Source organism: Macaca mulatta, chromosome 8 (assembly GCF_049350105.2).
Source record: "Macaca mulatta isolate MMU2019108-1 chromosome 8, T2T-MMU8v2.0, whole genome shotgun sequence".
In the NCBI taxonomy this organism is placed as follows: Eukaryota; Metazoa; Chordata; class Mammalia; order Primates; family Cercopithecidae; genus Macaca; species Macaca mulatta.
In genome coordinates this window covers 142,469,497-142,494,079 of record NC_133413.1, presented here as the reverse complement: position 1 = coordinate 142,494,079, position 24,583 = coordinate 142,469,497, and the positions used below count along the sequence as shown (strand labels likewise).

The 24,583-nt window shown below is 42.0% G+C and overlaps 1 protein-coding gene across 1 annotated transcript in view; it reads left to right on the top strand.

The window, feature by feature from the left end:
* HHLA1 (HHLA1 neighbor of OC90) overlaps positions 1–24,583 on the top strand; it is a 45,032-nt gene that overhangs the window by 2,512 nt on the left and 17,937 nt on the right. Inside the window, exons 2-11 of the mRNA XM_015145997.3 lie at positions 3,299–3,398; positions 4,418–4,477; positions 8,756–8,815; positions 9,909–9,989; positions 13,077–13,160; positions 13,264–13,347; positions 19,266–19,349; positions 20,971–21,027; positions 21,133–21,219; positions 23,256–23,504. Coding sequence (XP_015001483.3) covers positions 3,320–3,398; positions 4,418–4,477; positions 8,756–8,815; positions 9,909–9,989; positions 13,077–13,160; positions 13,264–13,347; positions 19,266–19,349; positions 20,971–21,027; positions 21,133–21,219; positions 23,256–23,504 — 925 coding nt within the window. The 5' untranslated portion in view covers positions 3,299–3,319. The remainder of the gene's footprint in view (positions 1–3,298; positions 3,399–4,417; positions 4,478–8,755; positions 8,816–9,908; positions 9,990–13,076; positions 13,161–13,263; positions 13,348–19,265; positions 19,350–20,970; positions 21,028–21,132; positions 21,220–23,255; positions 23,505–24,583) is intronic.

The window sequence follows — 24,583 nt, the reverse complement described above, 5'->3', positions numbered from 1 at the left end:
TAAGGGTCATGGAAGAAACAGAGATTTCTAAATAATTATCCAATAATAATCATGAGAAATGTAGTGAAATAATGACAACTTAATTTTATGGTAAAGTTTTGGATATCTAATTCAGTCTTTTAAAGATATAACTTTGAGGACTCACTCTATCATATGAAGAATATCGTCTGTCTTGCTTACTATTGGAGTACCAACATCTTTTCTTATTTTTATTATTATCACTATATTATGCTGGTGCAGAAGTAATTGAGGTTTTTGCCATACTTTAATTCTATCACTTTATTTGTTAAACATTTAGATAGCACTTGCTCCGTGCCAGACGCTGTCCACTGCAGTCTATCAATGTACCATATTTTAATCCTCAGGACAGTCTTGGGTGAGGCACAGAGGGGTTTAGTAAGTTGCACAGCAGAGCCAGGAAGTAAACCTAAGCAGTCCTCCAACGCCAGGGTCTGTGCTTCTAACAACTATGCCATGAGCTCCACAAATGCTTTTTGACTGAGTGAAGGTTAAGTAAGTTAGCCCAGATCACAATGGCCAACTCGAGATTTAAGTAAAGTCTGTCTGACCTTAAACCCAGGCTGCCTCCCTGTCCTAGACAGTCCCAGAGTGGCCCCGACTTGCAAAGGGGAGCATAAGGCCAGATAGTCTCAGTTTTACTGTCAGTTGAAGCCTAGCCAGTCTGAAGTGTTCCTTTATAAAACTCTCCAATTATCCAAACTATGGATGTTCCAAATATTGCATGAGATACACTAAGATATTATTCATTGCTATCAGAAATTCAAATTTAACTGGGTGTCCTATGTTTTGTACTTGTTAAATCTGACAACCTTAATCCAAACATATAGTTGACTTGGCCAATGACAAAGAATTAAAAAACCAGGGAGAAGTAAAAATGCGTTTTTCTCCAAGAACAATATCAGTAGGAATTGTAGTCTTTGAGTAATAAATCTTAGCATGTTGGCTGGGCGCGGTGGCTCATGCCTGTAAACCCAGCATTTTGGAAGGCTGAGGCGGGCGGGTCATCTGAGGTCAGGAGTTTGAGACCAGCCTGACCAACATGGAGAAACCCTGTCTCTACTAATAATACAAAAATTAGCCAGGCAAGGTGGCGCATGCCTGTAATCCCAGCTACTCGGGAAGTTAAGGCACGAGAACCGCTTGAACCCGGGAGGCTGAGGTTGCAGTGAGCCAAGATTGCACCATTGCACTCTAGCCTGGGCAACAAGAGCAAAACTCTGTCTCAAAGAAATAAAAATAAATAACTCTTAGAATGTTTACTCTTAGTAGATGGAAGAGGGTGGTTAGCATAATGAAGCAGGAGTCAAAAAGAGGGAAATGTGTAGCTATTATATAAATGTAAATAATGGTTTTTCTACTATAAGGTTTTACCTTTTAATTCCATATTCCTCTGGTATGATGCTGAGTCCTGAAATAGATACAGAAGAAGAAGGGGAGAAAGAGGAGAAAAAAGAGAATGATAAGAGAATGAGAAAGAAATTAAGATTCCTAATATCTACCATATTCCAGAGATTGTAGTAAGCATATTTCATTGCCTCATTTAATCTTCACAAAAATACCTTCAACGTAGCTATGACTCTGTCCATTCTACACGTGAAACTCAAAAGGGAAGATAATGTTTGCACAGTCGTTGAGGTGCCAGAGGAAAGAATCCTCCTTTAGCAGGAATTGCCTGCCCACCTCCACCCCCTGTCACCCTTTGCTAGAGAGAACACTAAGTCCTGGCTTCACCAGGTGCTCGCTGTCTCTCTCCTTGTCTCTCTCTCTGTCTCTCTCTCTCAGTGGAGAATTTAGCACAGCCAGCCTTGAGTGTGAATTAGCTGAGCACATGTCTACATCTTCTAAGTTACTAAACAGCCCAAGGGAAGTAGCAGTGTCTACTCTGTCCCTGTGTCTCCAGCCTGAGCTTGATGCCTGGTATGTGTTGTGAGCATAACAATGTGCCAGGCACTGGGCAAAATGCTCTGGATTCGTTATCTTAAATCCTCACAAAGACCCTGTGAGAGTTCTCTTAACTGTTTTGCAGATAAGGAAACTTGATATTCAGAGGGTAAACAGACTTATGAGAATAGGCGAACTCCAAGAAAGCCCCACCTTCTTGCTTCCTTGTAAGACCTGTCTCTGTGTGGGGTGGCACCTAGAACAAATGCCAGTCACATATCTATCAATAATTTAAAAACTATTTAACTGTTTCTGGGATCTTTTAAGAAAATTCCACAGGGGCTTCCCATTCCTAATGGACAGCAGAACTTCTCAACATGCAATTTGCCCTGAGGATGCTCCCTTCCGGCAACATTTTTCTCCAACCCAAGCACAGATTCTCTTGACTTTTCTTCCCTCCCAATTCACCTTCCAGAAAAATCCATCCCTCTATCAATGGTAAATTTCTCCTCTTTTCAAATCATATCTGTGCAGCCTGTATTTAAGTTGTCATTACATTAATACCTACACAGAAAGACTGTGCCGTTATCAAGTATGAATCAGACAGTGTTTTGTGTGGCATCTGGCACGCAGGAAGTGCTCAATAAATGTTAGCCGTTATTCAATTTAGTCTCAGCTTTGCAGCTGTAACTATCATGATGATTTTGCATGGCAAATGCAAAATGAGAATGGCTGGCACAGAGTGCTGCAGAGAAGGAAAGAGATTGTGAACACTCATATACTCCTATGATGATATATTTTCCTATTTATGAGAGGAAGTGATGCTGTATTTGAAGGATATTTCCCATCTCAACAGCCAGAAAACCCATGGAAGAAACATTAATGCTCCCTGCATATGTATGCATCTCCCTCTATATTCCCAGATTTCCTGCAGTCATACAGGGTCATGTAAGTAATTTTGGTATGGGCTGCAAGCAAAAGCAAATGTGTTGCTTCCCGCCAAAGCACTTAAGAGTTGGTGCATAATCCCACAGCTCTCTCCCTTCCAGTGCCACAGTGAATCAAAGTCTAAGGAGGCTACAGTTGCCACATGGAGAACTACAGGATAGTGAAGCACCATTAACTGGAGTCCCTGAGAGACTGTGTGGAGCAGAGTTCCCCACCAAAATGCAGTGAATACATACTGCAAACAAGAAATCAACTTTTGTTGTTAAGCCCATTAAATTGTTGAGTTAATTTGTTACCTTAGCTTCCTAACCTCTCCTAACCTAGTACAAAGCCTTTTTCAGATTGTGATTTTAATGACTCCTCAGGCACTGTTCTCAAGGGAAGGTCTGCATCAATGTGCTTAGTAATCTAGCCAGTTTCCTCCAAGTGCTTGCTTGCTTCATTCCAGGTGGGTCAGAGTATCACAGGCATGCTGGGCTTCCTGTCACGTGGTCCTCCAGTGAGGCTGTGCGTGGGCCTGGCGTGTGTCTTGTCCCTTTGGAACACAGGTGGGTCTGGCTGGAGTTCTGGAAGTGTCTGTGTTGTATAATAAGTTTGAGTATCCACTGTGCTTTAGAGAACCTCAGTAGCCAACATTTCTGCCCAGAATCCTAAATGCATTATTTGTTCAAAATGGCAAGAATAACTTCCCCATTTCTGTTTTTCCCTTGACTTTTTGCATTTGATTCCCATCTATGCAACAGAATTCTCTTCACCTCCACTGTTGCGACCTTTGTCCAAAGCATTATTTTCCTTTACCTGGACCATGAGACAGCTTTCCAAACCAGCTTCTCCTCTTGTCTCTCCATGACCCATTCACCACCAATCAGCCTGAGTGATCTTTTCATAAATCTTGTGATGTCATCTTCCAAGTTCCTCCCTCTTTTCTCTCCCCCTGCCCCAAATTATTCACGGGCTTCCTACTTCTCTCTGTGTAGTGTACCAGGTCCTTTTCAGGTTCTGCGTGACCCTGCCTCCCTCACCATCCCTGCTTCCTACCACCTTCACCTGTTTCATTCTTTATGCCCCCATCACTGTTGGCCTTCTTTCAATTCTTTAAAGTAATACTCATGCCTGCCTCAGACACTGGGCTTGTGCTGTTCTCTATACATCAAATATTTCCCCAGTTAAATCCTACTCAAATGCAATTCATTCTTCAGAGCTCAGCTCAATGTCCCCTCTCAGGGAAGGCTTCCAGATTCCTGGGACTAGATCAGCCCCCTGTTACATACCCTCACCATTCTCTTCAAGGTATTCAATGTTGTTTTCCTATGTGTCTGCCTTTCCAGCACACACAATGCCTAGCAAATACTCGGCACTCAATAGCATGATCCATCATCAGTAGTTGGTCAACAAATATTTGATGACTAAATGGTTAAATGAATGAATAAACTAGATGTGGGACTAAATGTCACTTCACAATCCCAGATCATAATTCTCTCATCTGTAAAATGGGTATGTTGAATCAAATTATCTCTGGTATTATGTCTTGGTTATAATTACTCTGATTAAACCTTTTTTACTTTAGTGTCTGGTATCAAAGGAGAAGCCAAGAAAGAGAAGGGAATGACTTTTTTACCTACAACAGGTAAGTGGGTAGTAAGGGCTCCTTTTCAGCTCACTGTTCTTGGACAAATTCCTTGACTTCCCCAAGCCTTACTTTCTCTACTGATAAGAAAGCGATTGTATCCACATCTAACACTCTAATAGTCACAACAATGGTTCCTGTGAGCTGCTCATTTCTTTATGGTTCATTGAATCCTTGTGATCTTAATAAATCCACAAAGACTGTGGCATTCCATTGGTGATAGAAGATTTTATAATGGAAGGTATTTTTACTTGCCATAATTGCCTTTGTAATAATTTCATCTTTCTTTGGCTTTCCTTTTTGATGCTATGAAATTGACTTTGCAGGCCGGGCGCGGTGGCTCAAGCCTGTAATCCCAGCACTTTGGGAGGCCGAGGCGGGCGGATCACAAGGTCAGGAGATTGAGACCACTGTGAAACCCCGTCTCTACTAAAAATACAAAAAATTAGCCGGGCGCGGTGGCGGGCGCCTGTAGTCCCAGCTACTCAGGAGGCTGAGGCAGGAGAATGGCGGGAACCCGGGAGGCGGAGCTTGCAGTGAGCCGAGATCGCGCCACTGCACTCCAGCCTGGGCAACAGCGTGAGACTCCGTCTCAAAAAAAAAAAAAAAAAAAAAAAAAAAAAAAAAAAGAAATTGACTTTGCAGTACAATGGTGAATACATTGCAACAGGAAGGACAAGAGGAGTCAGGGAAAACATGTTTCTGTTTCTAAATTTTAGTAAACAAGCAGGACAATTTTTGGTATGGTTTTGGTGGAAATTATGTTACTTTTTATTTTTATTCATTTATTTTTTTGAGATGGGGTCTTACTATCACCCAGATGGGAGTGAGGTGGCACAATCTCAACTGACTGCAACTTCCACCCGCCAGACTCAAGAGATTCTCCCACCTCAGCCTCCTGATAGCTAGGACCTCAGGCATGTACCACCACATCTGGATAGTATTTTGTACTTTTGGTGGAGACAGGGTTTCACCATATTACCCAGGCAGGTCTCTAACTCCTGAGCTCAAGGGATCCACTCACCTTAGCCTTCCAAAGTGCTGGGATTACAGGCGTGAGCCACCAGGCCTGCACTATTTTTATATTCTCATTTATTTTTAATTAGTACATTCACGCAGTTCAAACAGCAAAAGGTACAAAAGTGTATAAAGTTAAATGCTCCCCCAGCTGACAGCTTCCCTTTCCTGATAGCACCAATTGTACCAATTTATTGTGTATAAGTAGGATAACTTTCCATAAATATTTTTCCTATTTGAGCCTCCAATTTTCTCCTCCTTAAATGGGAACTACAATTCTTGCCCCACAGGTAATCATGAAGGATAAAAGGTGATAAAATACTAAGCATGAAGAAGTACAAAAAGTGCTAGGAAACTTCTATTTTAAAGATATTATTATGGTGGTCTTTTTATCCAAAAATAGAAAAATACCTCTTTGTAATCTGTCAGGGTACTTATTTGAAAAATGCTCTGTATTACATGCTATTCAAAAATCTGTGCTCCACTGGTGTTTAGTTCAGACTTCAAATATTGTTATCAAAATCCACTCAAGGATTTGTAATTTAAAAAAGGAGTCGTAGAAATACTCTTTCCTTGGTGAAAGCAATGGTGCTAAAAAAAAAAAAAAAGAAATGGTGCTCAGTGAGGAAGATGACACAGGGCCCCCCATTCTGGCTGGAAAGGTATAGGAGTCCTGCCAGCCTCGTAGCCTGGGGCATCTCTGCTGCCTGGAGACCCAGAACTGACATAATCCTGGCCCCTCACCTGCACGGAGGACTCTGTTGCCTTGGCAGGTCACAAGCAAGGTTGATTGGTGCCTCCCGCAGATCTTACAGCAGCTGGTGAAGAGTAGACTGCTTAGGTAAAGTGCCACGCAGGTGCCTGAGGGGTTGAAGTGGCCTCACCCAAGCTAGAGAGCTGACTAGTTGGCAGCATTTGCCCTGCTTAATTATATCTGTCTCAGACTTCCTTTCGTTGTGACATACGCCCCTTGCCTCCAGTAGCCCTATTATGGGGAAGGGGGGTCAGAGTCCCCACCTACCTCTAACCCCAGAAGCTCTGTTATTTAACCAAAAACTTGACAATTGGTAAAAGGACAAATTGGCTTAAGCAGGCAACAGTTGACTTGACTCAGTTTCAACATGGTATCCGAAAAGCACAAGACAGCAACTTAAATGGCCACTGACGGATAAACAAAAAAAGGAAATGCGTTATATACATACAATGCAATATTATTTGGTCTTAAATAAGAAAACGCTGCCATATGCAATAACATGAGTGAACCTGGAGGATAGTATGCTAAGTGAAGTGAACCAGTCACAGAATGACAAACACTGCGTGATACCACTTTCATGAGGTATCTAAAATAGTCAAACTCACAGAAGCAGAGAGTAGAAAGTGGGTCACCAGGGGATTAGGAGAGGGAAATGGGAAGTTTGCTGTCCAAAGAGTATGAAATTTCAGTTACGCAAGATGAGTAAGTTCTAAAGATCTGCTGTACAGCATAGTGATGATCGGTAACAATACCATATTGTGCAGTTAAAAATCTGTTAATTGGGCTGGGCGCGGTGGCTCACGCCTGTAATCCCAGCACTTTGGGAGGCCGAGGCAGGTGGATCATGAGGTCAGGAGTTTGAGACCAGCCTGACCAACATGGTGAAACCCCATCTCTACTAAAAATACAAATATTAGCCGGGCATGGTGGCATGGGCCTGTAATCCCAGCTACTCAGGAGGCTGAGGCAGGAGAATTGCTTGACCCCAGGAGGCGGAGGTTGCAGTGAGATCACACCACTGCACTCCAGCCTGTGCGACAGAGTAAGACTCCAACTCAAAAAAAAAAAAAAAAAAAGAAAAATTTAATAGAGTAGATTTCATGTTGTGTTTGTCAATAAAATTAAAATTAATTTAAATTAAATTAAAAAGTAAAAGAAAAGCGAGCGAGAAGAACGTGGACAAAGAGTTGAGATTGCTCTTTTCTGATTTTATCTTAGCCACTAGCCCAATATGGGATTTAGGTATATGAAATCAAGTTTGGGGATTTCAGTTTATCCATTCTTCAAAGTGTTGGACAAGATGAATTCTGAGGATGTTATGAAGTGTTTGAGGCTGTACTTTCAGGTTCCTATTTGATTCATGAAAACTTTTATTTTGGTGTCTGGAAATAAAGATGTTAAGAAGGAAAAAGATGGGACATTCCTCGGTGTAATGGGTAACTACATCAGCCCTGAATCTTGTAACACAGAGCACACTTTTCAGACTCTGTGGCTTGTTGCTTTCCATCTGTAAAATGAAAATGGAAAATAAAGCACCTTCTCCATCCTGTTGGTACCTACTGTTGCAGTGGTCATTTTTCATGTTACATGTGATACTAGCTTTTTGTGTGTCAGCTTCTTTTCTGAACCTCTCCGTGACCCTGACAAGACGTGTCGCTTCAGTGTTGCATTTAATTTAATAAAATAAATTGTAAAGTAGGGCACCTTCTCCATCCAGATATAACATGAAAAATGACCACTGCAACAGTCATAGTCACAAGTGCAGTGTAATTCTATAGCATGTGGTCCAAAACTACTGATCCTTCCGGTCTCTGCTTAATGTCACTTCAAGGCCTTCTCCATCCCCGACACAAGGCTAGTGCCCTGGTGCTCCCACACCGTGTTGACATTCCTCTCTTGTCACAACATGTGTCTCCTCCTCCCTGACCAAATCACACACAGGAAGCCCCATGGAGCTGGAGACTGGGTTCATTCCCCTTTACCATTTCATATTGCCTAGCATATTGCTTGGCCCTCAGTGAATATTTGTTGAATGAACCAATGAAGATTGAATGAATGAATGCCTTTGAAATTTCATATTTTTCTTTGACATTTTCTCCTTTGGCCGCATGAAATTTGCTAAGTAGTCAAGAGGCCTAATATTTTGGCCATTGCTCCACAGTTCTAGGAAGTAGGTTCTGAACCCTTTATTACCACTGCTCAAGGTTTTTCTCCTCTCTGGGCCTCAGTTTCCCTACTCGGTTAAGGAGTGGGGTAAATAAGACCCCTGTATCAGAATCACCAAGCTTATTTATTAAAACGTGGATTTCTAGGCCATACCCATCCCAGAGAGGTTAGAATCTGTATCAGAGCCATACAGAGGAGTCTGGGATCTGCCTTTCCTCAGTGTCTGCCAGTGACTCTCGCACGGAGAGCAGATGCCAAAGAAGCTTCCAAGACTTCTTCTGTTCCTGGGGGTAGGAACTGGACCACTCGCATTTTTCTCATGAAGACTGTTTCCTTCCCAGTGTCTGGCCTTAGAGGAGAAGAGAGGAAGGAGAAAGGGGTGGCGTTTCTTGCTACAACAGGTGAGTGCCGCTCCCCAAAATCTCTTGGGTTGTCTGGGCTGCAGAGCAATTCCTCCACTTCTCTGGACCTCTGTTGTTTCCCACATTGGAGAGAACGTCATCTCTCTAATCATTATCTGATCATTAAGTAAAAGTTGAAGAAGGCAACGTTTGAATAAATAGGAGCATCAACAACTGTTTCCATCTTGTCAACTGTTATTTCCAAATCTTTTTTCTTTTAGATGGAGTTTCACCCTTGTTGCCCAGGCTGGAGTGCAATGGCACAATCTTGGCTCACTGCAACCTCCACCTCCCAGGCTCAAGCAATTCTCCTGCCTCAGCCTCCCAAGTAGCTGGGATTACAGGCACCCGCCACCACACCCAGCTAATTTTTATATTTTTAGTAAATACGGGGTTTCACCATATTGGCCAGGCTGGTCTCAAATTCCTGATCTCACGTTATCCACCCACCTTGGCCTCTCAAAGTGCTGGGATTACAGGCGTGAGCCTGGCCAGTTTCCAAATCATTAAGGAATAGCGAGAGGAAGTGGGAATTTTAACTCCACTCGCTGCACGCTGCCACTCCTGCCACACCTGGGAGATTTCTCCCTCCATCCTGGGTCATATCCTGGACCTATTAATTCTGAATTTCTGAGGATGGAGCCCAGGTACTGGAATTGTGTAATTTAAAATATATATATTTCCAGGTGATGTCAATGCTCAGCCAGGTTGTGTGGACCCCACTTTTACACGGGGTACTTATTTTCAAAGAGCTGCTGAGAACTCCTGCGATGCCCTTGGGCTTCCCATTACGCTTGAGATACGTTTTATATGAGTCCTGAGTCTCTCCAAATGCAGAGATGCAATCGTCAGTAAAAGTTAATGTTTCCTGTGCTTCATTGGGATTTCTCTTATCTATATTTGTCACTCTGTTGACTGTCACCTCCTAAGGTCGGGACCCTCCTCTTGACTTGGAACCCCTTGTGCCTGACACTTGGTTTGTGTTCAGCACATGTGCAAAGAAGTTGAATATCTACCTGAAGTTTGGAAATGAGGAACTTTTTCTCTTGCCGAGAAAAGCCTGCCAGTGACGTTTTCTCTGAATCTCTTTCAGAGCTGCCTGCAAGGTCAATCGATCTGTCCGCACTTAACCTGACGGAGCTTGTGAATGGGATGTTGAGTAGAGCATTAAAAGGTAATCATTTTTTAAAAACACAATCCAGGTCTATGTTTTTTATTGTACCAGTGTCTTTTCTGAACCTTTCTGTTGCCTCGACAAGACACTTCACTTCTGTGTCTCAAGTTTCTCGGTGTTCAGAGTGGAGAATAGGCTGAACTCAGTGGCCCAGGCCTGTAATCCTAGCACTTTGGGAAGCTGCTTGAGCTCAGGAGTTTAAGACCAGCCTAGGCAACATGGCAAAACCCCGTCTCCACAAAAAAATACAAAAATTAGCTGCGTGCATCAGTGCATGCCTGTGGTCCCAGCTACTCAGGAGGCTGAGGTGGGAGGATTGCTGGAGCCCAGAAGGTTGAGGCTGCAGTGAGCTGTGATCATGACACTGCATTCCACCCTGAGAGAAAGAGTGAGACTTTGTCTCAAAAAACAAAAACGGAAACAGAATGCAGAATTCATTGTCCCACCTAACTCAGAATGACGTAGAAGGTTTACGAGAATTTTGAGAGTAAATTGCATTCCAGACATCGTATGTTTGTAATTGTAACTCTGTTGCCATAAACTAATAATAATTACTCATTGATTAAGTTAATATGATTCTGGATTTCTTTTTTTAAGATCATATTATGATTACGATATTATTGTAATCTTTTTTCTGTGTTCTTTAGCGTCTAGCAAAATGATTTGTATGTAACACATACTTAGTGAATGACAGCAAAGCCTGAACGATCCCTAGTGTACACTCCTCACTGCCTTCACTATTTATTCTCACATTCTTCAGTCAATGTTCATAGAACACCTATCACATGTCAGGCACTATTCTAAGTATTGGCGGATAAGGCAGTAAACAAAAAACAAAAATCTCTGGCCTGGGGGAGCTTCCATTCTGTTGGGTGAAGGGGTAACCAAAAACAAACAATAAACATACCAAATAAGTAACGATACATGTAATTTAGAATAAGGGGGATGGAGAATGCCAATTCAGCATTGAGGTCTATGTAAATGGCATTCCCTAGGATTGTGCAATACACACACTGCACAACTGTGCCAGGTGGCTCTACACTTGTTCACTTACACATTTACCCATAAACATTATTATCCATCCCTGTCCCAATGCCTGTTACTGTAAATCACAGGGATATAGCTCCTGCCTCCAGTTTGCTCTCATGAGAGTTGCCGTGGATAGGGCTGCCTTGGGAGGTGCACGATAAGAAGGCAGTAGTCTACGGCAGAGGGTGCTGTGGAGAGACTGAATCATCAGATGGAGGGATGGGCTGCAAAATATTTAGCCCTTCCAGCCCTGAACTGTTAATCCTGTCCTTTCCTCTGCAAGGCCCTGCCCTGGGCTCTGCGAAATTTTGCAGAGACTCGAATGCCGTAACTGGTACCCTCCAGGAGCTCAGAACTCTTCCAGTGACTAATTTAATCCTTGTATAACCTCCATGGGGTGGTACTCTCACTCCCATTTTCTAGATGCAGACATTGAAGCAAGCCCATTGCCATATAGAATTGGAATTCAGACATGTTTAATCCAGGTTTGTGATGTAGGCCAAAGTTCCCGAAACTTGTTGCACAATAAGAAGGACCTGACATACTTATTAAATATTCATCTCCCCAGGTTTCTGCTCTAGAGATTCTGATCCAGCTGATCTTGGATGGGACCCAAAACATACATTTTTACCAAGTGCTATTTGTGATTCTTAAAAAAACTGAGTACTGGAGTATTCACATTTTGGTGTATACCCCATTCTTCTAAGGAGCTGATTAAACACAGAGTCTGGTTCTCACCCAGTGTACCACATTAGGGTCTCCAGACGGCAATAGCCAGAGAGCCGAGGGGGAGAATGGGCACCGCTGGTGATTTGCGTGCACCAAAGTTTAATGATTCTGCCATTCCATCCACCATCACAGTGGGTGGTGGAAATCACCTGAGGCCGGGCACAGTGGGTCATGCCTATAAGCCCAGCAGTTTGGGAGGCTGAGGTGGGAGGATCACTGGAGCCTGAGAGGTCGAGGCTGCAGTGAGCTGTGACTGCATGATTGCATTCCAGCCTGCTCTCAAAAAAAAAAAAAAAAAAAAAAAAATTCACCTGACAACTTTGTTAAAATTCAGAACCCTGGGAATACCCACCTTTCCCCTTTCTTCACCATCTGATTTAGTAGACCTGAGTCACAGCCAGGAATGTGTCCTTTTAATAGGTGCACCTTGTGAATTGATGCAGGTGGGTGATTCTCAGACCATGGTCTGGAAAGATCTCCCTCTGCTGCACTGTCTTCCAGATACAAACCAAAAACAGGCACTGATGGAGAGTAGACAAGATGCTCATGCATGTATTCCTAAACCTGATTGTTTATGTTAGTATTCCTGGTTTAAAAAAAATTCCCTTTCTCTGTGTAGTAGACTGAAAATGGCCAAAGATATCCACTTTGTAATTACCAGAATCTGTGAATACTTCCTTATATGTCAAAAGAGTGAATATCACCTGATATGATAACATATTGATTGATTGAGTTAAAGATTTTGAGATGAGGCCATTGTGCAGGATTATCTGTGTTGTGCCAGATGCCACCACAAGGGCCCTTACGAGAAAGAGGCAAAGGAGACACACACAGAAGAAAAGATCATGTGACGATAGAACAGAGAGAGATGTGGCCACAAGCCAAGGGACACAGGCAGCCGCCAGAGCTGAGAGAGGCAAGAACAGATTCTCCTTTAGAGCCCTTGAAGGGAGTGTGCCCTACTGAGTTTCAGACTTCTAGCCCCCAGAACTGTGAGAGAACAAATTTCTGCTGTTTTAGGCCACTGAGTTTGTCATAATTTCTTACAGCAGCCTCAGGAGCCTAATACACCTTGGAATCTTACTTAGAGAGTTGCCACAGCTTGGGATGGATCAGGAAATATAGACAAATGATACATACTCTTCAGTTTTTTGGTTTAGTTTTACTTTATTATTTTTTATTTCTGTTACTTTTTTGTTTATTTATTTTCATCATTGCTTTCTTTATTTGTATTGTTAATTTCTAGGGACTGTTTACCTATTTGTATCATTTACTCATTGTTACCTTAGTAGCCATCTGTCTGTCTCTTTATCTGGTATGTTTTGGCAGATAGCAAGAAGTTCTTCTCCTTGCTGAGTGTCACTTCCTACAGTTCCTTCGCCTTCCACAAGTTTTCTGTAGCTGTTTACAACAGTGAGTGCTGCCTAGCTCTTCTTGATGGTGGTGGTAGTGGTGGAGATGTGTTGCAGGGCCGGTCTGTGTGTCAGGATCTCTGTTGAATCCTTTCTCTTCACAGTTTCTAACCTGAAGACGGTGGACCCCGCCAAATTCCCCACAAGGTATTGCTACTGTTTAAACAATCGGACCAATGACTTATCAGGTGGGTACAGCTAACCATGAGGTTTGCAGCTTTTCCAATTTTGCTTGTGTCCTTTTAGATAAGTTTCTATTTTTCCTCAATGTAAGATAGGAAAATATGTTCCTATCCACTACCCTTAACCATGTGCACATTCATTATCCCAGTGAAAAACAGTTGTGTGCACAAAAGGGACAGGAGGAAAATGTTCATGAAGCACTGTTTTAATTGCAAAATTGAGGAACAACCTAAATATCCATCATGAGGGAAAATGCTTAAGTCGTCTCCATTAAGTCTCCAAAGTCTAATTAAACTTTGGAAAACAGCCACAGATAATACACAAATGAGAGAGAGTGCTCAAATTTGGCCTGTGCATGGAAAAACTTCCAAGAGATTTTTAATTAGAAAAAGAAAGTTACCCAAAAATATGAAGAGCACAGTGTTATTGATAAGAACACATATGGGGGCACCAGATAGGTGATTCCCTCTGAAAAGAAGATTGGAGTGTGTTTTAGAGTGGAAGAATGTTGGTTAAAAGAGCCTTAGATTATCTGAACTTTTTTTCCCAAGGAGAGTATATTCATGTGCTAGTTTTATAAATAAAACTTTAAAGTATTACAAGTTCCTTATTTTAGAGAACACTGAAAAATAAAAGTGACAATTTTTGCACCACTAATTCACCCATTCAGTAATTCTGTCTGAGCGTGCACTATGAGCCATGCACCCTTCTAGGTGTGGGTAAAGCACACAGAGCAAAGTGAACACACCTCCTGCTCCCATGGCGCACAGATTCCTAGCGGGGAGCAGAGAGTAAATAAATGCACTGCAAGTACATGGTATGTGGGCTGACAGCCTGACCATGGGGACCATGAAGCAGGGGAAAGCTGGAGGGAAAAGTCACGGTGGGGGATATTACTGTGTGTAGGGTGGTCAGGAAAGTCTCCTCCAAATGAGGTGAGGGTTGAGGGGTGATCTTCAGGATGTGAGGGGCCAGCCCTGTGGTTATTCCTGGGTACAGTGTTCCAGACAAATGCCTAAGCAGCAGCATGAGGAGGACCAGAGAAGCCAGCATAGGTGGAGCCGGTTAGCCAGGACAGAGTTGTAGGAAATTAGCTCCGATTGGTGAGGGCAAAATGGGGAGGGTGTTGCAGATCATATAAAAGTTTAAGGTCTACTGTGAGGATTCTAGTTTTTACTCGGAATAAGAAGGAAGCCATTGTGATTGTCTGCACAGGGAAGAGACATGATGTGACATTTTGAAAGGCTCCTTCTGGCTGCTTGTTGAAGACTAGATTGTAAGGGAAGCACGCACTAAAGGTAACCAAAGCCTCTTGTATTTTTCCCCACTTAGTCTAATATTAATATTTTCCACCATATTACAAGCGCTTCATAAACATTTGTAATGGCTATGTAACCAGTGAATGCAAGCATTCTCTTAGCCACTACGCTGTTCTTAGACTTTTGAGTGGATCTAGGTTTTTCTTAATATAAATAATTTTGCATTGGACATCTTTGTGCATAAACTCTTCCCTGTTTCAGATTATTTCCCCCACAGAGTAGAATTTCTAAAACAAATATTGTGAAAATATTAAAGGAAAGAATTACTAATATTTAATGAGTACTATATGCCAGACCCTACACTGAGTACTTAATGTCTATTATCTTACGTAATTTACCCTGTGAATCTCATCAACAAATACATTTGCGAGGAAAAAAATTCTTCATAATCACGCCTTTCTCACCATTTCATTAACCCCTGCTGAGGGTAGAAGTCTGTGCTGAGTGTGTCCCTACCCTGATTGTGTGAAAGATACAAATAAGATTTAAAAAGTTACATCTGCCTGGAGAAAGTTTATAATTTTATTTCATGAGTCAAATCATATTTCCACACACTTGTAACAATCATATGAAAAGAATAATCCATGGATCAGTATCTACTGATAAAATTGCATGCTGTTCCTCTGGTAGGTCACAGCAACTTTCGCAAGGTTTGACAAGAAGTCACAGCGCTACCATGAGAGGCTGTACACTTAGGCCAACAACTTGCTGTTGCTCAGCGCCTTTGGGGATGATGTCTTTTTGGATGATCTTTAGATCTGGATCATTTTCTTTTTAATGTTTTCAACTCTGACCTATAGCCCTCCTTTGAGGGTATATTTGCATATTTTCCTTTTTTTCTTCCTAAATGAAACTTGCTTAAATTTTCTTGATTTTAAAAATAATGTATTGTGATATCAAGATGCTATGCAACATGGACAGGTAAACTAAGAAACCAGAAATAACTGATATCCCACCATCCACTGGTAGTCACTATTAACATGCTGATGAATGTTATATAAGGCTGTCTATACTACCTATATAACCCACTTATCTATCCAACCTGTCATCTAAGCTACTTATCTAACCTACCTACCTACCTATGTACCCCAACTAATATCTACTCATTTGTGGAGACATCCTGCTCTACATATAGGAACCCATTCTCTGTATTATTTAGAATACAGGGTGGGCTACTATAACAAATGACTCCAAAATAGTCCAGTTTAAAGAAGGTAGAAGTTAATTGCTTTCATGTGTGATAATCTGGGCATGTAGACATGCCAGGGCTGCTCTAATGGTTTGATGGTTTTGGGACCCAGGCTCCTTCTAGCTTGTTGCTTTGCCTTACATATGGATCTGTGTTCTCATAGCCTAAGGTAGGCTGCCTGCACATCCACAGTCCAACTACAAGGAAGGGGAAAAAGGATTTGGAAGGTGTATTAGTCCATTCTTCCATTGCTACAAAGAAATACTGGAGACTGAGTAATTTATAAAGAGAAGAGGTCTAATCGGCTCATGGTTCTGCAGGCTGTACAGGAAGCATGACTGCTTCTGCTCAGCTTCTGGGGAGGCCTCAGGAAACTTACAATCATGGCAGAAGGGAAGGAGAAGCAGGCAGATCTTACATGACTAGAGCAGGAGCAAGGGAGAAAGCGGGAAAAGGAGTTTTAAACAACCAGATCTCGCAATAACTAACTCACTATCATGAGAACAGCACCAAGGGCATGGTGCTAACCCATTCATGAGAAGTCTGCCCCCACGATCCAATCACCTCCCACCACACCTCACCTCCAACATTGTGGATTACAATTTGACATGAGATTTGGGCAAGGACACAGATCCAAACCATCCCACAAGGCATGCACAGGTACTATGAATTCACAGCCTGGAAACCATTCACATTTCTCTTACATCCTATTGCCCAGAATTTAATCTCATGACTACACTCACCCGCAAAGCAAGCTTGAAATTATAGTCATTGTGTTAAACCACCATGTTCCCAACTAAAATTTGATACTCTCTTACTAAAGGAAGGTGGGAGAATCGATATTGAAAGACAACCATCAGTATCTTTCATTTTTTTCATGCAATTTTATAATCCACTCTCAAACTAACCCATATGTCTTAAAAAATCCATTTCATTCCAGTGAATGCAAGTATGCCTCATCCTTCACATGAATTCTTAGTATTCATTGACAAAATGTACCATGATTTATTTAATTTGTCTCCTCTTGTTGGAAACTTGGCTAATTCCTCATATTTTTGCAATTATAAACAAGGCTGTGATGAACACCTGTGTAAAATCACTTAGAATACTTGCCCAATTACCTCTGCAGAATAAAGCCCTCAAAATAGAATTGTTGGCTGACAGGGAAACAATATTATAATGATCTGAATTGCTAAAATGTCTTCTAAAAGTCTTGCATACGTTTACAGTCTTACCAATAATGTTTGAATGCCTATGTTTTTCCACTCACATTTGCCTACAGTGAGTATTAAGAGACAGTCTTAAATCATTACCAAAAGGATAGGTAAAAAGGTTTTCTTAATTCTACCTTCTATTTATGTATGAAGGTAGTCATGAATCATTCATTTTGATCATTGCTAGTAAATTAGATAATTCAAACTTTCATAAATGCAAAGAATATCTTTGAGTTAATAATAACTGGCTTTCTCCCAAGCCTAAAAAACAGATTGTGAAAACAGTTATAAAAGGAGAATTGACAAAATGCATTGAGCAAGAGGTTTCATGAGTGGTGGTAAGAATACTGGGAATAATGGAAGCTTCAGCCCAAGGCAGACCTCAGCTGAAATCCAAGCTCTGCCACGTACTCTGAAACTTTGGACAAGTTACATCATGTCTCTGAGCCTTGGGCAAAACCTGGACTCCATGTTTTGTGTGTGGCTTCAAAGCCCTGCTCATAGCTTCTATGCAAGATTAATAATGACTTCCAAGTTGCATTTTATTGGTCTGTTTATGAATCTTTCTTCCCCACTAACCTCAGCTTCTTCTGTATGTCTTACACAACTCTCCAGTACCTAGTAAGTGTATGGCACACTGCTAATGCCCAATGAATATTTATTAGATAAATGGAGTAATAAACAAAGGAGAATTTTTAGAAGCAGGAAGAAAATATATGGAATGACTAAGAGATAATACCCTTCCTCAGTTTCCACAATTGACTAAGAACAGACTGGTCTAAAGAGACAGAGAAGGAGTCCAAGGCAGGTGGATCACAAGGTCAGGAGATCAAGACCATCCTGGCTAACACGGTGAAACCCTGTCTCTACTAAAAATATTTAAAAATTAGCCGGGTGTGGTGGGGGACCCCTGTAGTCCCAGCTACTTGGGAGGCTGAGGTAGGAGAATGGCGTGAAACTGGGAGGTGGAGCTTGCAGTAAGCCAAGATTGTACCACTGCACTGCAGCCTGGGCGACACAGCGAGACTCAGTTTCAAAAAAAAAAAAAAAGACAGAGAAAGAGGGTGCCCATGTTTGCTTACCTTCTGCATATATAGGTGTCTATACGTGCATAGGTATACTACATACTGCATAGGTGTTCTCCCTCCAAGAGGTTAAAATGTGCCTGTACAGATGTAGTAAGAGCACCTCATGGCTTTGGTTCTTACATAGTAGTGCCCATCATCTGTTGGTCTTGGCTACACATTCCACTAATTGTCACATAACAGTTTCCTACCTCTCGTGGTTCTGTATTTTCAAGTTAGCTTGCTCCTGCCCAAACACATGATCTCATCAATAAGTGAAAGGAGCATTTACACAGTATGATGGGAAATCATCCATTGGACCCAAGAAGCTTCCTCTCTAGAAAATGACTGGGGCTCCTCAAACACATTCGCCTTGTTTAGAAGTCAAGAATGTGTTGGATCGTGGAAAGCCATAAATGAACAAAGAAGGAGATGGCAACTGTTTGACTAGAATATTAGGAATTTTCACAGTCAATGGTGCCCACCATGTCAGGCAACGGCCCTGTTCAAACTCAGCTGAGAAAGAAAGTTCACAACGATTCCATAACCTGAAATGCTGAAATAATTATCTCAGACACCACTCCTCACCACCACCACCACCATGAGTCCCCTTAAAAAGGGGGCAGAAGGAAAGATTCCTGGTGATAATTTTATAAAGTGTCTTGTCTCTATTGTTCATACTTTATAATCCACCAGTAAATTTCACATTGCACTTTCATTTTCCAACTCCCAAGTCTGTAAATTTACCTTACTTGTCTGAGGGGCTCTTCCTATCAGATGGAGTTGGTATTCTAAAAACGATTAGGTAAAACAATGGGGAAACCCCCCCCAGAAAGACCATTATTCAACAATGTGGTCCTTCTTAGCTCTTAGATGTTAGTAGAGAAGGGGTTGGGAGAGAGAATGATAAAAGAAGAAAGAGGATTTTAACAGTGGATCCAAAGTTTACCTCTGGCCTGAAATCAAGACTTTTCCTTTTTTAGAATTAGTAGTATTTCTCTATACCATTGTTGATATTCCTCAATACACTAAACTAAATCAAACTTGTAAAATCTACTCTGAAAAATCCACATACAGTATACTTTTCTCCTTTTGTCTCTGAAGCAGAAATTTAAACCTCCTAAATTTGTCTTGCAGATTTTACAGCTCTACTGGTAGATATCATTGGAAATTCCACCAGCTACCTCACAGAGATTTTTAAGTCAACCTCCATCCTCTCAGGTGTGTTCGTCTTGCAAACACTTTGGTAATTTTGAGGTTTAGCATCTGTTGTGGTAGATAATCAAGCATAGTATGTTCCTCACTCCAACCCCTGCCATAGGTTAGGCTGGCAGAAACCTTCATGTAATCTTTATTTAGATAATCAGTGTGGTCCAGTTTCCACACCAACAAATACACCAATATTTAAGTCTTCATATTTTTGGGATCCATAAAATTGGAGGAAGAATCCAAAGCTCAAAAGTTAAAGGAATGTAGGCAGACTCAAGAAAACAACTTCTGATGGTCAATATACCCCCATTTTAAGGAGGACAAAACTGAGATCCAGAGAGGTTGAATATTTTACTCAAATTTGGTGCCAGAATTCAGATTTAAATCTATATGGAGCCTAAGCCCATGTTTAGAGTACAGTTAAGAAACATACGCCTCATTTATAAGGTGGTTTCATGTAACCCCCCAGGAAAATCACATTTCCTTAGGGACCCACTTTGAAAAGCAAGGATCATTCAACAGTCCAACAATTGGTCTCAGCAGAAAGATGGTGTGATGCACTGTGGAGCAGCTACTGTTTTAAAAGCAGGAGGAAGGGAGAAAGAGAAATAGTAACAGCTACCATTAGGTGTCAGATAATATTCTAAGGGCTTTCCATGTATTCTTGCATTGGATCCTCACTACAACGTTTTGGGGCAGCTACTATATTTATCCCTATTTGACAGGTGAGGAAACTGTCACAGAGGGGTTAAGTAGATTGCTCAAAGTCACTCTGCAGAAGCAGAATTCTAAACCAAGAGGTCTGGCTCTTAACCTGTGCTCTTATGTTACTATGCTAATGTATATAATAATAGTAATACATTAATAATAACAATAATGATTACTCTAGCTACCATGCTCTTCTATCTGCTGGGCACCATACCTAGTGCTTCACTCCCATTATCTCCTTGGATTTTCCTGTAATCCTATGAGAGACATGCAACCCCATGTCCACAGTTCTTTAGGCAGCATCGTCAGAGAAAAGTATATTTAGGAATTCAGAAGTTTTCAGGCTTTTGAAGATCTAATGGTGTGACCACACCATACCTGATGTAACCTCTCCAACAGCATCCAGAGAAGCCCAGTATAATCAAACACGTGAATGGTAATTTGGCAAAATGTTCAGCCCTTTACACTAAGTAGGATCGATAAAGACTATCATAGCCTCGTATTTTTCAAGTTTTGATACCAAACTCACACAAAACATGCTGCCTTACAGAGATTTGGCGATTTGGGAATTACAAATAAGGGATTGTGGGATTTGAATTTTCACCATTTTATAAAGGGGTAAACTGAGTCCTGAAGAGGTCAAGCAGTTCATTCTTGTTTGCATAGCTAGTAAGTGGCAGAGCTGATGTTGTAACTGTGGAAGCTGACCTCAGAGGCTCTGCCCTTAGCCACTACAACATCCCCCAAACCCAGCCAAATAAAATAAAGAAATCGGAAAATCAGGACTGCCTTAAGAGTAAAGAGTCAGCCTTATTTTCCTGTATTATCCTAAGTTAGGTACTTTTAGCTTAATTTTCATTTCAATCAAAGATTTACAGCTTCAAACCCATTGCTAAGTCTTATTGTGTACTGGTTTGTCTTACAGTGAGTCAAAGCAATGCATCAGATTGCATCTTCATCTGTGTGATGACAGGAAAGTCAGGTAAACCACTAGACATTCTTTGACAAGCTCTCTGGGCTGAGAAATAGACAAAACTGTCCAACAGATGAAACCCAAGATCTGATGCTGTTGGTGTAATTTTTGCAGGAAGGAATCTTTCTGACTTCTGGGAGATGGAGGAAAAATACCCCATTATCAATTACACATTTACCAGCGGCATGTCTGGTGTGCTGGGTGAGTACCAACCTCCCAAACTCCTCCCATAGACTCTCCAGACCAGGGTCCCACCTGGCACACTAGCAACTGAAAGCTGCCCTCAGGTGTTGTGTTTAGCCACACTGTTAAAAATCAGAGAACTTCGCCATTTAAAAAAAAATGAATTTCTGGATTCTCTTGCAACAGGTCTGGCAATTCTAGATCCTCCCCCCAACACATGGCAATAAGGAACTGGAACTGAGTAGCTGCCACCCTCATTCCCACACTAGGAAGGGCACATTTTCCCTCTTTTCCATAGTCCTCTCTGCCCCCTATTGCCTTGCACGTTTTTTCGCATATTAACTACTTGGTTTTTGTAGACATTTGAATTTGTGACTCTGTGCTGGGGACCTGGCCACTCTGTAATATCCAGTCCCTACCCAACCATGACCCACCTTCATGCCCCTCTGTGCCAAAATGGTCATGCTGTTGTCTCCTTCTGAAACTTCTTCCCTACTTTTCCATATTTCAGAACCCTATTTGCCTGTTAATTGCAGCTTAGATACTACCTCCTCTTTTTAAAATATCCCCCAATCAAAGTCAGTCTTCATCTTCTACCGTCCCATAACACAGCACTTGCATGTCATTTGGACTCTATGTTACTCCGGGTTGCGACACAGTTGACGTTTCTATGTGTGTCTCAATGAATGGAACTGGAAGGTAGAAGAAGTAGTTTCCTTCAGCCTCACAGCCTGCCTTCCCCTTGGTGCCTCGCACATAGTAGGCTCTTCATCACTTTCTCTTGAAGTGCAATGAAGGATACAGTAAATCTGCAGCTCCACTTCAGGGGACACTTTGCTTTATATTTATTGTAGGGCTTCTTTTGATTATGGTGTAGAAGGAATCTCAATTTGTGTGGGACAATACTACTTGATAAGAAGATGAAATGGGCAGTTGGTAGAATGACTTCACCTGCCCCATTCTCAGTACAGATCTTAGAGTTGAGTCCATCTCCTTTATTTGGAGAGTCTTTCTGTGACATTCCCAACCCCCACCCCTCTCTCCCACACACACACCAGTCTCAATTAATTCTCCCACTTTGTGCTCCTTCAACAAGAACAAATGCCTAGGAAGAGAGAACATATTTACAAGCTGATGCTAAAGCTGATGTGCCTGAAAGCAAGTACCCTGGCTGGGTGATAGTTTGGCTGGATGTACTTAGCCCCATGTCTGGTTGATCTGGGAGCAAGGCTCAGGCTGGTGTTGCACGCAGGGTGTTAATGGGCCCAGAAGTAGGGCAGAGAGAGGAAATGAGACTGCAAGGCCACTCCTGTAATTAGACAATTCTCATTGTACATGCATTCAGGGGAGGTGGGGGCCAAAATCCAACACAGGCTCCGCCCACCAGACTATAGGCCAGTCTTTGTCTTCCCAGAGGAAGGGACCCTATGGGCTAATAGGAGCCTGTCATCCTCATATCCACTGCTGCCACCACTTGAGCCTTCCCTAGGGAAGATATAAGGTGAAACTAATACCTGATCCCACTTCCTTCTTTCCTTCATGGAGCAACCAAGGATGCTGGGTAGATTTCGCTCTGAATTAAGCTCTCCTGCTAACGCTGTGGGAGCCTATTTTTCAAGCTGTTTCTGTCTGGAAGCTTCTGATTCCCCCAAATTTCACTTTTGGCTTTTAGTTGTGTCCATAAGGCATACAAAGGAGACTAATTCCTCTTCCAGGGACATGTACCAGAATCCTGGAGTGGCTGAGGGCTGGAGGTGGAAGAAAGGCTCTGACAGGGATCAGGATCTGTTTAGGAAACATAGCAAATGCCTGATACTTTTAAGCTTGAGAGCTTTGCATTCTGTTCAGTGTGATTCATCACAGATTTTTTTACAAATTGATAGTTTATCTTAATTTGAATTCAAGGAGAAATACTTCTTTTGGTTTTATTTGATGCTGTTCAGAGAAAGGTTTGAATCTCCACATTCAGTATATTTGCTGTCCAATGACCTTTCCATTTTTTTATGTCCAAAGTGTCAAGCATGTTAAAGTTACCATTGACTGCCTCCCTGAAGGTGCAGCTACCAGGGGAACTGCCAGGACTTCAAAGCCCACAACCAAAAGCCAGAAAACACTGCCAAGTACAAGCCCCCGACGCTGGGCCCAGAGCACACCCTGGGCATCTGCTCTGAGAACCTCTCCCTGGATAAAGACAGCTGCTCCTTCAGAAAGAGGGGAGACCCTGAGCACAGACAGGCCTCCTGAGCTTCCTGCCAGGGCCACGGCCACATGGGTCAGTGCCTCCCATACTCTCCCAGCCTTGGGTAAGACGCATTCTCACCCTTTCCTCCCCTTGCTGTGTCTGGCTCCTGTTCCCTTTAGGCTCGCATATATAGGCAAAATCCTTACCTCAATCCCTTCTCCATCAATGAAGTTACACTTCAGCTTACTTAAGTAACAGATCTATATGACCCAGTATGGGTTCTACAAGATCAAGCAAAGGCAGAAAATGCCATTGCCATAATGTACTTCTAATATGTATTTTGATGACTTTTTATTCTGAAATAGTTTAAGACTCACAAAGAGTTGCAAAAATAATATACAGAGTTCCCCGGTACCCTTCACCCAGCCTCTTTCAATGCTATTGTCTTATATTATCACAGTGCATTGTGGTAAAAGTATTCATATTTCAGCAAAGCATTTAGCAATATCGCTCACGAAATTCACATGAAATGGTGAAGTGAAGTCAATATTTTACGGCATGGTTAGTTCAGTCTGTAACTGGTTCGATAATGATGCCAAAAATACGTTAATGACTTGACACCAGTGGGAAAGCTGCCGCCAATGGCCTGCAGGACGCTCCTGCCTCCCCAGCATCTTGAGTACATGATCAGCAGTGTCATCGCCAAAGACACAAAAGGCGCGGTTATCTAATATAAAATGGAGGTAGCTCATTAAGAGTCAATATTTTCTCAGTGGGATCCAACAATGGACCCACTGAGACAATATTGTCATCAGAATTCATTCATTCAGTTATCAGAATTCATTCATTTATTTACTCATCAAAACACATTTCCGTCCAGACACTAGGCTAGCTGTTAAAAACACAGCTCTACAAATGTTCTCTCTCTTTCCTGAGCTCTCAGACCTAGGAGAGAGCCCAGGCAAGTGAACCAATAGTCATGATCCAGCCTACAAAGAACTATTGTACACAGAGAGCACAGAGAGGGCTCCTACCCCAGCCTAGAGGAGACACAGGCTTCCCCAAGAGACAAGAATTGATAGGTGTCAGCAGGCTAGGAAACAAGGATGACTGGGTGGTGTAGAGGAAAAGAAATCAACTCCATTAAATAGAAAAACACATTTACTGCAGAAAATTAGCACAATAGCTGTCATCATGACA